General features: G+C 42.1%; 1 protein-coding gene across 2 annotated transcripts in view; it reads right to left on the bottom strand.

The window, feature by feature from the left end:
- Positions 1 to 12924, bottom strand: part of LOC129860989 (IQ motif and SEC7 domain-containing protein 1-like) — a 261820-nt gene that overhangs the window by 180689 nt on the left and 68207 nt on the right. For both annotated transcript variants that reach the window (XM_055931983.1, XM_055931978.1), the window contains exon 3: positions 1097 to 1204. In XM_055931983.1, coding sequence (XP_055787958.1) covers positions 1097 to 1204 — 108 coding nt within the window. The remainder of the gene's footprint in view (positions 1 to 1096; positions 1205 to 12924) is intronic.

The raw sequence follows: 12924 nt of genomic DNA, 5'->3' as shown, positions 1-12924 counted from the left end.
ATCAGTAAATTGTCCAAATAAATAACCAATGTGTCGGGGGCATATTGGAGCACTGTGCTGTCTCGTCAGTCAGCTGATTGGTAGCTGGGGGCTAATTATGCTAATGAGTCTGGGAGATGATGAAGCACAAACGATAACAGAGCTGCCAATCCAGCCTTTCACACTTCAATCACATGGCTGTCATAACCCACTTCACCTATTAGCTCCTAAATGTGTTCCTGAAACAAACATGGGGTAAAGACCACAGTTGTCACGGGTGATCTGACATACTAATTTACCCAGTACGTTCACCATCATCTCTTCTTTAAGACTTCATAGAACCCTGGGGCATTTAAATAAATGACACACTTCATGATATCTTCACAATTTATTCCCATCTAAAATATCAGATACCCATATCCCAGGTCTCTCTCTCCCTCATTTCCATATACCACAGCTGTTACATATTTTGGAAATTAGCCTGGTATGAGTTTGGGGGATATTTCTGGCCTGTAATGAGGAGGGTAGGCTATGGGGTGGGAGCTCATTGCTATTTGATGATGAAGCACAGCGCAATGAAGAGGCGTTGAAACCCCCATCAACCTTTTGAAGCTGTGTGTGTGTGTGTGTGTGTGTGTGTGTGTGTGTGTGTGTGTGTGTGTTATTTGTGCTCTAATCTCGTCCATCTCGTTTGTTGAGAAGCTCTCAGGCTCCAGACCATTCCTGGCTAATGCATAAGAGATAGAGGCAGGTATTATACAGCAACATCATATCTCATTAGCAGGATACCCGTTATGAATGTCAACATTAGAATGAGTATAGAGAAAAAACAGACATGTCCCCAGACAGATGCTGTGTCACAACCAGCTCACTAGAATATGCCTGTAAAGAGTCAAAAATGGTGCAAAATAACTACCAGAAAGCCAATGTATTGGGAACTGTGCTCACATCAGCAACATAATCACATCAAACACTAAGCCATCTTGAGCTTGAAGGGTCCTGTTGTGATTAAAGACAAACCAAATATTTCAGTGCTATCATGCTTTAGGGCTCCATATAGCTACACTGAACACACTTGACACATACACACCCGGACAACAATATCATGTTACTGTACCCAAAAGAGGCAGACTTCCACTTGCGGCAGGGGAAACTTCTCCTGCAGCCGGCCGACATCAGACTGGAAGGGCTCTCTGTGACGTTGATGGGCAGAGAGGCATGTCTCCTATAGAGAAACAGAGAGGAACAGAATACAGTCATCACAACCTGACTGGATATACTGGAGTCACATAGAGAGCGTTGACACTGAACTGGTTAATGTTAGTGTGAGTGTTGAGTGCCTCAGGATTGTTCGCCAGGAGACAAGACCTTTTAGAGATTGAAAAATGGCACTAGTCTAGCCAGGGCCACCTTTCCGCTTACACACACAACCTGATGGCACATTCTATCCATACATACGGTTGAAGTCGGAAGTTTACATACACTTAGGTTGGAGTCATTAAAACTCGTTTTTCAACCACTACACAAATTCCAGTGGGTCAGAAGTTTACATACACCAAGTTGACTGTGCCTTTAAACAGCTTGGAAAGTTCCAGAAAATTGTCATGGCTTTAGAAGCTACTGATCGGCTAATTGACATCATTTGAGTCAATTGGAGGTGTACCAGTGGATGTATTTCAAGGCCTACCTTCAAAAGCAGTGCCTCTTTGCTTGACATCAGGGGAAAATCAAAAGAAATCAGCCAAGACGTACATTTTTTGTTGTTGTAGATCTCCACAAGTCTGGTTCACCCTTGGGAGCAAATTCTAAATGCCTGAAGGTACCACGTTCATCTGTACAAACAATAGTACGCAAGTATAAACACCATGGGACCACGCAGCTGTCATACTGCTCAGGAAGAGACGCGTTCTGTCTCCTAGAGATGAACGTACTTTGGTGAGAAAAGTGCAAATCAATCTCAGAACAACATCAAAAGTACCTTGTGAAGATTCTGGAGGAAACAGTTACAAAAGTATCCATATCCACAGTAAAACGAGTCCTATATCGACATAACCTGAAAGGCCGCTCAGCAAGGAAGAAGCCACTGCTCCAAAACCGCCATAAAAAAGCCAGACTACGGTTTGCATCTGCACATGGGGACAAAGATCATACTTTTTGGAGAAATGTCCTCTGGTCTGATGAAACAAAAATAGAACTGTTTGGCCATAATGACCATTGTTATGTTTGGAAGAAAAAGTGGGATGCTTGCAAGCCGAAGAACACCATCCCAACAGTGAAGCACGGGGGTGGCAGAATCATGTTGTGGGTGTGCTTTGCTACAGGAGGGACTGGTGCACTTCACAAAATAGATGGCATCATGAGGGAGAAAAATTATGTCGATATATTGAAGCAACATCTCAAGACATCAGTCAGGAAGGTAAAGCCTGGTCGCAAATGGGTCTTCCAAATGGACAGATACCTCAAGCATACTTCCAAAGTTGTGTCAAAATTAAAGACAACAAAGTCAAGGTATTGGAGTGGCCATCACAAAGCCTTGACCTCAATCCCATAGAAAATCTGTGGGCAGAACTGAAAAATTGTGTGTGATCAAGGAGGCCAACAAACCTGACTCAGTTACACCAGCTCTGTCAGGAGGAATGGGCCAAAATTCACCCAACTTATTGTGGGAACCTTGTGGAAGGCTACCCGAAACGTTTGACCCAAGTTAAACAATTTCAAGGCAATGCTACCAAACACTAATTGAGTGTATGTAAACTTCTGACCCACTGGGAATGTGATGAAAGAAATAAAAGCTTAAATAAATCATTCTCTCTACTATTATTCTGACATTTCACATTCTTAAAATAAAGTGGTGATCTAACTGACCTAAGACAGGGAATTTTTTGTAGGATTAAATGTCAGGATTTGTGAAGAACTGAGTTTAAATGTATTTGTCTAAGGTGTATGTAAACTTCAACTGTATATGTTTAACATGTTACTTTACTATAGCTCTGTGATACAGTATAGTTATAGCCTTATTTGGCGTTCCAAAATTAGAAATGAAAAGTAAACATTTTTATTTTGTTGTTTAGGATATTAAATATCATACCCAGCACATTTCCTTAACACACATTTTGAATGTTAGATTTAAATGTGTTACACAGAAAAGCATTAATCACACTCAATAGAATTTAGTTTGATTTATTTTTGTAAGATGAGCCAAAATTAAAATCTTTTGTCCGGGAAAATCTACAGTTTGATCTGGCGTCTAAGATATCATACATAAGATATCATGTGGGGGTTAACAAAGACACTTAGTTTCCTCCCACATTTGTGTACTTCCCACATCCTAAAAAGAGTCTATTGAGCAGCAGCATTATGGTTTTCATTAGTCAGATGGTTTCCTGAGCATTATGATCTATCAACAGCTACACCATGGAAACACAATACCTCAAAATGAATAATTGAGTAGAACAACAATATTTAGCGTAGCACACATATGATATTATTAACTCCGTAGGAGGATATTGTCAAATGAGTAAATGAATCGTTGATATGACATTGGTGAGATCTTGCATGTTTAGATGATATGCAGTAGAGTGGAGCCATATGAACAAAATGTTCAGCAGGTATCTGGATACATTCATCATGAACACAGAGGCACTACCAATGAAATACAACGCTACAATTCAGAGGTCACCTCCCAGAATCCACCTGAACCTGTCTTATAAAAGCACAACAGCTTATTGAAGGTTCTGTCTACGGCTCCGGCTACCACATAAATCACCGGTGTGGCATGATGTAAAAAAACACGTAAATCCTACTCTAGACTGAAGAAGAAGGAGAGAGTACAGACATGAAGCAATTAACATTAGTCCAAAGAATGAAAGAACACAAAATAAATGTGCATGTAGACAGAAGGTCAGGTTCTTTGTGGTGTTTCTACACAGTATCAGACAGTCTTTGTATGTTTGTTTTCTGCGCTGAAATCCATTTAGTCAAGGACTCCTCCTCCTGATCTCATCATGGCAATTTCTATCTTTATTTACCATCATAAACCTGATCTAGTTTTGCACAGCAGCACTTCTCACTCATCTATAGAAGAGCTTCCATGATCCCCGGTGGCACTTTTGGCCCGCTGACACTGGAGTCGGGACCATCCCCTCTTCAGTTCACCCCAGTCTGCCATCAGTCTCTCAGAGGTCACGACCTTCATTAAGCACGGATCCATTTACATGTGATTGAACATCTGGCCTGAATACTGAATGGCGGCCATCCACTATCACAGAGCTCTGATCCCATCCCTGTCAGACACACAGAGCAGCAGGACATGCCATCTGACATCTCTGTCAGACACACAGAGCAGCAGGACATGCCATCTGACATCTCTGTCAGACACACAGAGCAGCAGGACATGCCATCTGACATCTCTGTCAGACACACAGAGCAGCAGGACATGCCATCTGACATCTCTGTCAGACACACAGAGCAGCAGGACATGCCATCTGACATCTCTGTCAGACACACAGAGCAGCAGGACATGCCATCTGACATCTCTGTCAGACACACAGAGCAGCAGGACATGCCATCTGACATCTCTGTCAGACACACAGAGCAGCAGAACATGCCATCTGACATCTCTGTCAGACACACAGAGCAGCAGGACATGCCATCTGACATCTCTGTCAGACACACAGAGCAGCAGGACATGCCATCTGACATCTCTGTCAGACACACAGAGCAGCAGGACATGCCATCTGACATCTGTCAGACACACAGAGCAGCAGGACATGCTATCTGACATCCCTGTCAGACACACAGAGCAGCAGGACATGCCATCTGACATCCCTGTCAGACACACAGAGCAGCAGGACATGCTATCTGACATCCCTGTCAGACACACAGAGCAGCAGGACATGCCATCTGACATCTCTGTCAGACACACAGAGCAGCAGGACATGCCATCTGACATCCCTGTCAGACACACAGAGCAGCAGGACATGCCATCTGACATCTCTGTCAGACACACAGAGCAGCAGGACATGCCATCTAACATCTGTCAGACACACAGAGCAGCAGGACATGCCATCTGACATCTATACTGAAAGCAATTTGATCAATCATTTGGCCCCGGTGTCTTTGCTAAGCTTCCATGGAGAATAGTCAGACTGGCGGGTAGGACGTGTGAAGTTATATTCAGTATCATCTCTTTTCAAATTCACAGCTTTGTGAGAAAAGTAATTACAGTATGAATATAGGTGAGGAATTAGTCACATCGTATTCTGCCACTATCACAGAGTATAATCAGTTCATGTCTTGCTTAAAAACACCTTCACAGAAAAGCCCTGAACGCACAAAATGCCTCATTCCTGCACATAAGCCATGACTAATATCAGTTGCTTATTGAATTAACGGCTGATGCCATTTACTACTTTTTTGGCTAAATTAATGATTAATTTGATCTCTCTCGCTGTCTGGCTCTCATATATATATAAAAAATTAATTCAAATCAGCAATGGGTGTTACAAAAGTCCACAAATTGTAGGAGAGCTTTTCTACAAGCCAGCACCGCAGGCTGAGGCAACTTAAAGGTGAATCATCATAAATAACTTCTGCGTTCTGCTTGACCACCATGTCTGAACTCACAAGGAGCATAACTATCCATCTGTCTCAAAGACAAACCTCTTCCTCAGTGAGCTGTTATCAAAGTACACCATCATGCTCCATGGCAACGACATCTACACTCATGAGTAGTAGAGGTCAACCTTGTTTGATCCCAGAGGAGTGCTACCGGCAAAACATTTCAAACGTTTCCCTGGAGAACTCTTCTAATGAATCCAGAGGTACAGTGATAGCAGTGGACAACTCTCCTCACCAGGGACCATAGTGAGTCTGTAAGCAGTGACAGCTCCTGACATTGCACTGTAACTGAGCAAGGTGCAAGCTTGAAGGTTAAACTGTTCTGTCTCACTGTGGTCAACTTGTCACAGACATTTCCTGTCCCCCAGTTGATATAGAGCTTCAAATTGCAATATTATTCCAGTACTGTGTAATAGCTACCCACATAATAATGTATAAATAATTGACTTCAACATGGCCTAACAGAAGTCTATTCAGGTGTGAAGTACTTAATCATCTGAAAATGTGCAATTCCATATAATTGCACCTTCACTCCATTACAATCATCACATCATAATGCTACACTATGTAGATGCTACAATGCTTTAGCTACAGGTAAGCTACACTACCTTGACACAACAATGCTTTCCTGTTCTCCTGTATGACTGGCAGTGGTTTATTCAGCAGCTACTGGTGTTTTAATTAACACACAATGTGAAGGCTTTGACCTGAACATGAGGGATCAGAGCAGTGCTTTGTTCTCTCTCCTTCTTCACTGTAATAACAGGGAGGTTTTTATAATGCCTCTCTTTCTGTCTCCACACCTCCCTGCTGAGAATAACAGGGGAATGAAAAGCCACTGATCCTGCAAGGCCTGTTGTTGCAAAACGCCTCCGTTGAGCCGCTACAGGCAGGCAAACAGGCAGGCAGGTATCACCACACTGTCACTCCGCTTTGGTCCCACAATATTCCTCTCAACGTCATTGGAGGAACCTTGTTCAGGAACTCACACAGAACGACAATTATGGCTTCTCAGACTGGAAACTATATGGATGCTGTATGATCAAACGGTTTCATATAGCAATGACAATTGGATTTAATCTAAAGATGGTACAGAATTAAACATTACTATGCATTTATCTGTAGTTCCTAGGTTATCCTCATTCATAAGGTAATGTTATTCTCATTTTGTGAAACGTACTTCCTAGACTTGAGTGATATACCGTTTATACTGTATACCGGGGTATTTTGAAATAGCGACGGTATGATTTTCAATACAGCGGGGGCTGTGGGGTTGCGTGCTACGCCACTGCTTATAACTATAAGTTAAATATAATTAGAAGAAATCTAAGATGTGTCAAATAAATGATTTCAAAGCTCAGGACACCAGCTATGCATTTGGTTGGCTAACTTGCTAGCTAAGTGGCTAGATGTCAAGATCAAACTTCTTGGTTACAGCAGAGACATTCAATCCCTCCTGTAGATTCCTGGGGCCTCATTTATAACCATTGTAAATTTAACACCAAATATAAAAAATATTGAGATTTATAAACTTGGCGCAAGCAATACATACACATATTTCCCATTATAAGTCAGACCTGTCGTAAAAAAAAGGAGCATTATAACTTGAAATACGCCCCTAATTCACCTTTAAAGGTAAATGTAACTCCTCTATCTGCTGTATACTTTGGAAGTATTGGAATTAAGCCAAGACAGTATCGAAAAGGAAATAGCAATGGCCAACTTGATCAAATGTCTTTGGAGGTGTTGTCAGAATGTTTTCTTTTGCAGTGACATTTACAGCTTCTGACCGTTTCTGAAAGAAAAAAACGATTGCAAATTGTTGTGGACCTGTCAACAGATCTTTGAATGCAATAATGTTTCCCGAAACTAAATATGCTGCACTGCCCGCGAGTTCTGAAACATTGTCTACACAATATGAAATAAAACTACAGTAGGCCTACTTACAGTGGTAGCATACACACTTCAATGCCACATTTCAACCTGTTAAGATCTACTGTGTAATAAACCGCGCTCCCTGTCAGATGCATAGAGCAAAACCTTGAAATTATAATATCCTATCTAATAGGCCCAATTAAATGAGAGATGTACATGGTCATTTGTTGTATAGCTACATCGGGAATATTAACTCATCATGGCCAGAAAAGGTGAGAAATGTATTCTGCAACAGTTATGATATACAGTATGTATTATGTTTATAAATTAAATATTGTCTACTTGAGAAATTTGACATTACAGTATTCAGACGTAGCCTACAAACGTCAATGTAATAGGTGAACCGTCTGTTCTAAAACTGATCTTCGGATTGGATCGCATAGAGCAGAATACTTGAAATAGCTTATCTCTATTTACTACTGTGATGTGGATCCAATTAAATGAGAGATAGGACTGAGCCTCCCAAGTGGCGCAGTGGTCTAAGGCACTGCATCACAGTGCTAGAGGCGTCACTACAGACCCGGGTTCGATCCCAGGCTGTGTCGCAGCCGGCCGCGACCGAGAGACCCATGAGGCAGAGCACAATTGGCCCAGCGTCATCCGGGTTAGGGGAGGGTTTGGCCGGCCGGGATGTCCTTGTCCCATCGCGCTCTAGTAACTCCTTGTGGCTGGCCGGGCGCATGCACACTGACTTCGGTTGCCAGTTGTACAGTGTTTCCTCTGACACATTGGTGCGGCTGGCTTCCGGGTTAAGCAAGCAGTGTGTCAAGAAGCAGTGCGGCTTGGCGGGGTAAAGGTAACGTAAAGGTAACGGCGGACTGAACGAAGTTATGTAGAGCACCTCAAGATAAAACATAATATTCGAAATATCTGCTAAATTAGACTAAAATATTAGCACTAAATAATCTGGTGGGTGCTAACCTTCAATCTGGATAATAACACAAAACAAATCCTAAGACTAGAGACATTTATCGACAAATATTACGAAAACAAGCAACACCCAAACATGACGGAGAGTAAGACAGGAGAACCGATTCAAAAACGAAAACGTGACTCTTCAACAGACACTGATGATTTAATATTCTCACCACCGGGAATGGTAAAGGTCGAAACCGATCTGTTAAAATCAATAAATGACAAACTGGGTAAGGATTTAAAAGAGTTGAAGGCAAGCCTAGAGATGAGTGATGAAAAAGCTGCGACATTGGAGAAGGAAACACACAAGCTAAAAGGGACAGTGAAAAGATTGAAACCGAAATGAATGAAATTAAAAAGGAGAACGCCGTTCTGAAGGAAGCCTTACTGGACATACAAACTAGATCCATGAGAGAGAATTTGGTACTTACAAATATCCAAGAGAAAGAAGGAGAAGTTCCTGAATCTGTAGTTAGAGAGTTCCTTCTTGCAGCGCTTCAGATTCCACGCGAAGTTATCGACAAGATCCAACTTGAACGTGTACACCGCCTCGGACAGAGAGGGCAGAGGTACGAACGCCCAATCGTTGCCAAATTTGCTTCATTTAAAGATAAAATAATGGTTAAAAGCCTGGGTAAAAGACTTGCTGGGACCAAAATTGGCATGAATGATCAGTTTCCGAAGGAAATTGCAGAACGGCGCAAAGTTCTGTATCCAATTTCAAAGAAAATAGATTAAAAGCGAAACGAGTAGCTCTCGTCGTTGATAAACCATATATTGATAACCAGTTGTTCAGAGACACAAAGACTACTCCATGGTTATTTAAAAAATTACAAAGTTCTCATAGATGGGGAAAATAAACACAATTCAAGCCCAGTTATTGATTGTAACAATACAATAAAAAATATAGCTTTTCTATAAATCTTCACATATAACTAATTGAACACACAAGCACTAATTCAACATAGTGAAGATAAAAACTAAGTAAACAGAAGGCACAGTATGTGTGGATGGTGTGCTGTGTGTTAATTTGTATTTTATTTGTTATGTTTGGAAAGTTGAGTGAGTGAGTAATGAAATGGTTGCATATCCCAGAGCCAATGTATTGCTGTGAGCCGGGTATGAGAGGGCTTTCAATGTTGTTCAGATGATGGATATACTTTTATGATGAATTATACGTCTTATTTATTTTTTTGTCCTATCATGGGGAACTACATTTTTAAAATAAATTATATCTAATTATTTATTATCCTATTTTAATGGTACGGTCCATGGCCCTATACCCTAGACACCCACATGAATGGCCCAGATACTAAGGAGAAGTCCCTAACTGTTTTATGTGCATGCTGTAAGCGGTCTGTATGCAGCCAAAATGAGGTCAGAGACCAAGAGCAGCACTGCCCCCTCAAGATTCTGAGCCTGCTTGGCAGGGTTGGTCCTGCAAAGCCAAAGCCCCCTAAAGGGAGAGCATAATAAACAAGGAAATTCTCAAAGCTGCTAGTGAGAACCTTGACGACCTTGTACCTAGCCGGTGGGGATTCCGGTGGGGTGCCCCCACCCAGGCAGTGGCAGTGCTGGCAACACTAGCTGCAGTAACCCATGGGGAGGAGGTCACACTCGGACATTCAGAGAGGGGGTATATTATTGTGGCCCTGGTGGCACGAAATCAAAGACTGCATGGAGATGCTTGGGAACATGGTCATGACGGATGACCGTATTGTGGGTGTTTCAGGAAGAAGGTGTACATTTGACCTCCATCATCTAGGATGTGACAATGGTAAATAAATCTCTACATTTATGCTAATTTTCTGCGCAGTCTTGCAGGCCTTCTCATGCAGCTGCAACTGCAAGTACATTTGTAAATCATGACCTATCTTGAGTTGGGCTCTGGGATGGTGCAATTGTTGAGAAAGTGAGCTTATGGTTGTGTGGGGGTAAGGGCTGAATGAGTGTGGGTGTATGTGTGTATCCCACAACTGTTGCGAATGAAGAAGTAAAAGATGTTAGGGACTATAGAGGATGATCCACAGCAATATATAATAAAAATCGAGGTGAGGGCGATGGAAATGCATTTGGCAATGGATCTACTTCAATTCGGTAAATGGCACTGTGTGCTCTTTTCAAAGGATGGATCCCAGTCGATCCAGGGCTATGGGATACAGGGGGTCGAGGGTGGTCTGCAGGGCATTGGGATGACAACCCAACTCGAGATGAGGGCTTTTAGCGGGTGGCATAGTAGGGACCAATTGGAAAATACTTATTTTCCACCATAATTTGCAAATAAATTCATTAAAAATCCTACAATGTGATTTTCTGGATTTTCTTTCTCATTTAGTCTGTCATAGTTGAAGTGTACCTATGATGAAAATTACAGGCCTCTCTCATCTTTTTAAGTGTGAGAACTTGCACAATTGGTGGCTGACTAAATACTTTTTTGCCCCACTGTATGTGTATATGTATGCATACGTGTATGGATATATATATTTACCCCAAAAAATATGGGGGATTGGAAATGATGCAGACAATTACATTGGAAGCAACATTCTTTCCGCAATATTAAGCTGATCCACCCCTAAATTAAAAAATAAAATAATAATAATAATATATTTTTTTAAAGCAACAAAAAAAATAACAAAAAAAATAAATAAATAAAGAAGCAGTGTAGCTTGGCGGGGTCTTGTTTCGGAGGACGCATGGCTCTCCATCTCGCCTCTCCCGAGTCCGTACGGGAGTTGCAGCAACGGTACAAGACTAACCACCAATTGGATATCAAGGGGTGAAAAGTACAACAAAAAAAGAGGGATGGGATAAATGGTAGCCTACGTGAACTTGTTGTAGGCCTGTAGGCATGAGTAGCCTATGAAACCCTCAGTCAGGAAAGGTGGGTATTTTATTCTGCAATAATCATGGAAATGAAATAAATAGTCATAAGAAATATATGCCTATTTCAAATTATTTTTTAATGCAAAGATAAGAAGAAGAAAAAATGTTCAAAGGCAAATGTATGTATATTGTTATTATATTTAGCTAGGCTACCTGTTTTTTTGTTATGAATAAGAGTGTCATATATTCCCCGTACTACTATTGCCTTCTTGCAATGCAATACTTCAACCACTAGAAACTGTGCGTAGTCATGGTCTAAAGAAAGCGGTCTCACGTCAAGTTCAGTTTTTATAAATGCCAACTTTTGAGTGAAATCTGGCGCACGCATGTTCTGGGGCATATTTTGTGTGTACGCAACATTTATAAATGAGGCTTCTGTTGCCTAAGTAGTTTTCAACCCCTTGTGTACACATTCTGTAATACCTTATACCCCGGTATGGTACAGAAACTGTATGAAAATCTGGATAACGCCCAACACTAATACTTGCAGACTTGCTCTGAAAAATTATTAATTTAACTGTTATTAAATAATTTTTCATACTCGGATGAATACTACTTTCATCCATACCCAGCCCTCGTACTGTATTGAGTGTCTGTCTGACTGGGACTACTGGTGAGCTCTCTAGCTACCTCCAGCCTATTGTTCCCGGCTAGTCAGGGCTTATTAATGAGTGCTGCTCTACACAGAATCAGAGAATAGGACAGCAGCATCGTATCATCATCACCCATTCAGTAGAGAACAATCCCAGCAAAAGCAGGTCATTAAGGCTGTTCTGAGGCTGTTCACACCAGTAATCAGTCAGTCAGTCTCTCACTCTGCTGGTTCCTAATCACATCTGAATGAAGACAACCATTCTGATTACAGTGGAGCAGGCCAATTAACCACAGCCATGTTGTTATTCCTCTCTCATTAGCCATCGAGTGTGTATAAGTGTGTATGAGTGTGTTTGTGCGTGCGTGTGTGTGTGTACACTCCCCCGGCGCTGACAGGCCGGTCCCTCTACGCGTTTGCTCACTGTCGGCTACAGTACCTCACCACCGCAAAGCAAAGCCAAATGCTCAGGAAGCACAGCTAATTTATAGCATCTTGTTCTAAATTCAATGGATTTTCCATTATTAATAATAATGAGCTAGCTAACTACATATGGAACACAGTAAATGTTAAACAGCCAGGCTCAGTTGAGGTCATGTTGGAGCTGCGCATTAACATGGGAGAGACATGTAAGCAATATGACTATGAGCCTAGTGAGTGTCTCAGGAGAGTGATACATCAGTGGCTGTGTTGTGGTTTTGAATTTGAACCACCAGGCTAATTTTGAGCTTTAGTATTGCATATGAAAAGGGAAAGACTGGAGACTGTAGGCCTGCGGCTGGTAGACTGGGGAGTGAGGCGGTAGGCCTGCGGCTGGTAGACTGGGGAGTGAGGCGGTAGGCCTGCGGCTGATAGACTGGGGAGTGAGGCGGTAGGCCTGCGGCTGGTAAACTGGGGAGTGAGGCGGTAGGTCTGCGGCTGATAGACTGGGGAGTGAGGCGGTAGACCTGCGGCTGATAGACTGGGGAGTGAGGCGGTAGGCCTGCGGCTGGTAAACTGGG

The sequence above is a fragment of the Salvelinus fontinalis genome, chromosome 8 (genome assembly GCF_029448725.1).
Source record: "Salvelinus fontinalis isolate EN_2023a chromosome 8, ASM2944872v1, whole genome shotgun sequence".
Classification (NCBI taxonomy): domain Eukaryota; kingdom Metazoa; phylum Chordata; class Actinopteri; order Salmoniformes; family Salmonidae; genus Salvelinus; species Salvelinus fontinalis.
The sequence above is the reverse complement of the archived record's forward strand: the minus strand, read 5'-3'. Positions and strand labels throughout refer to the sequence as shown.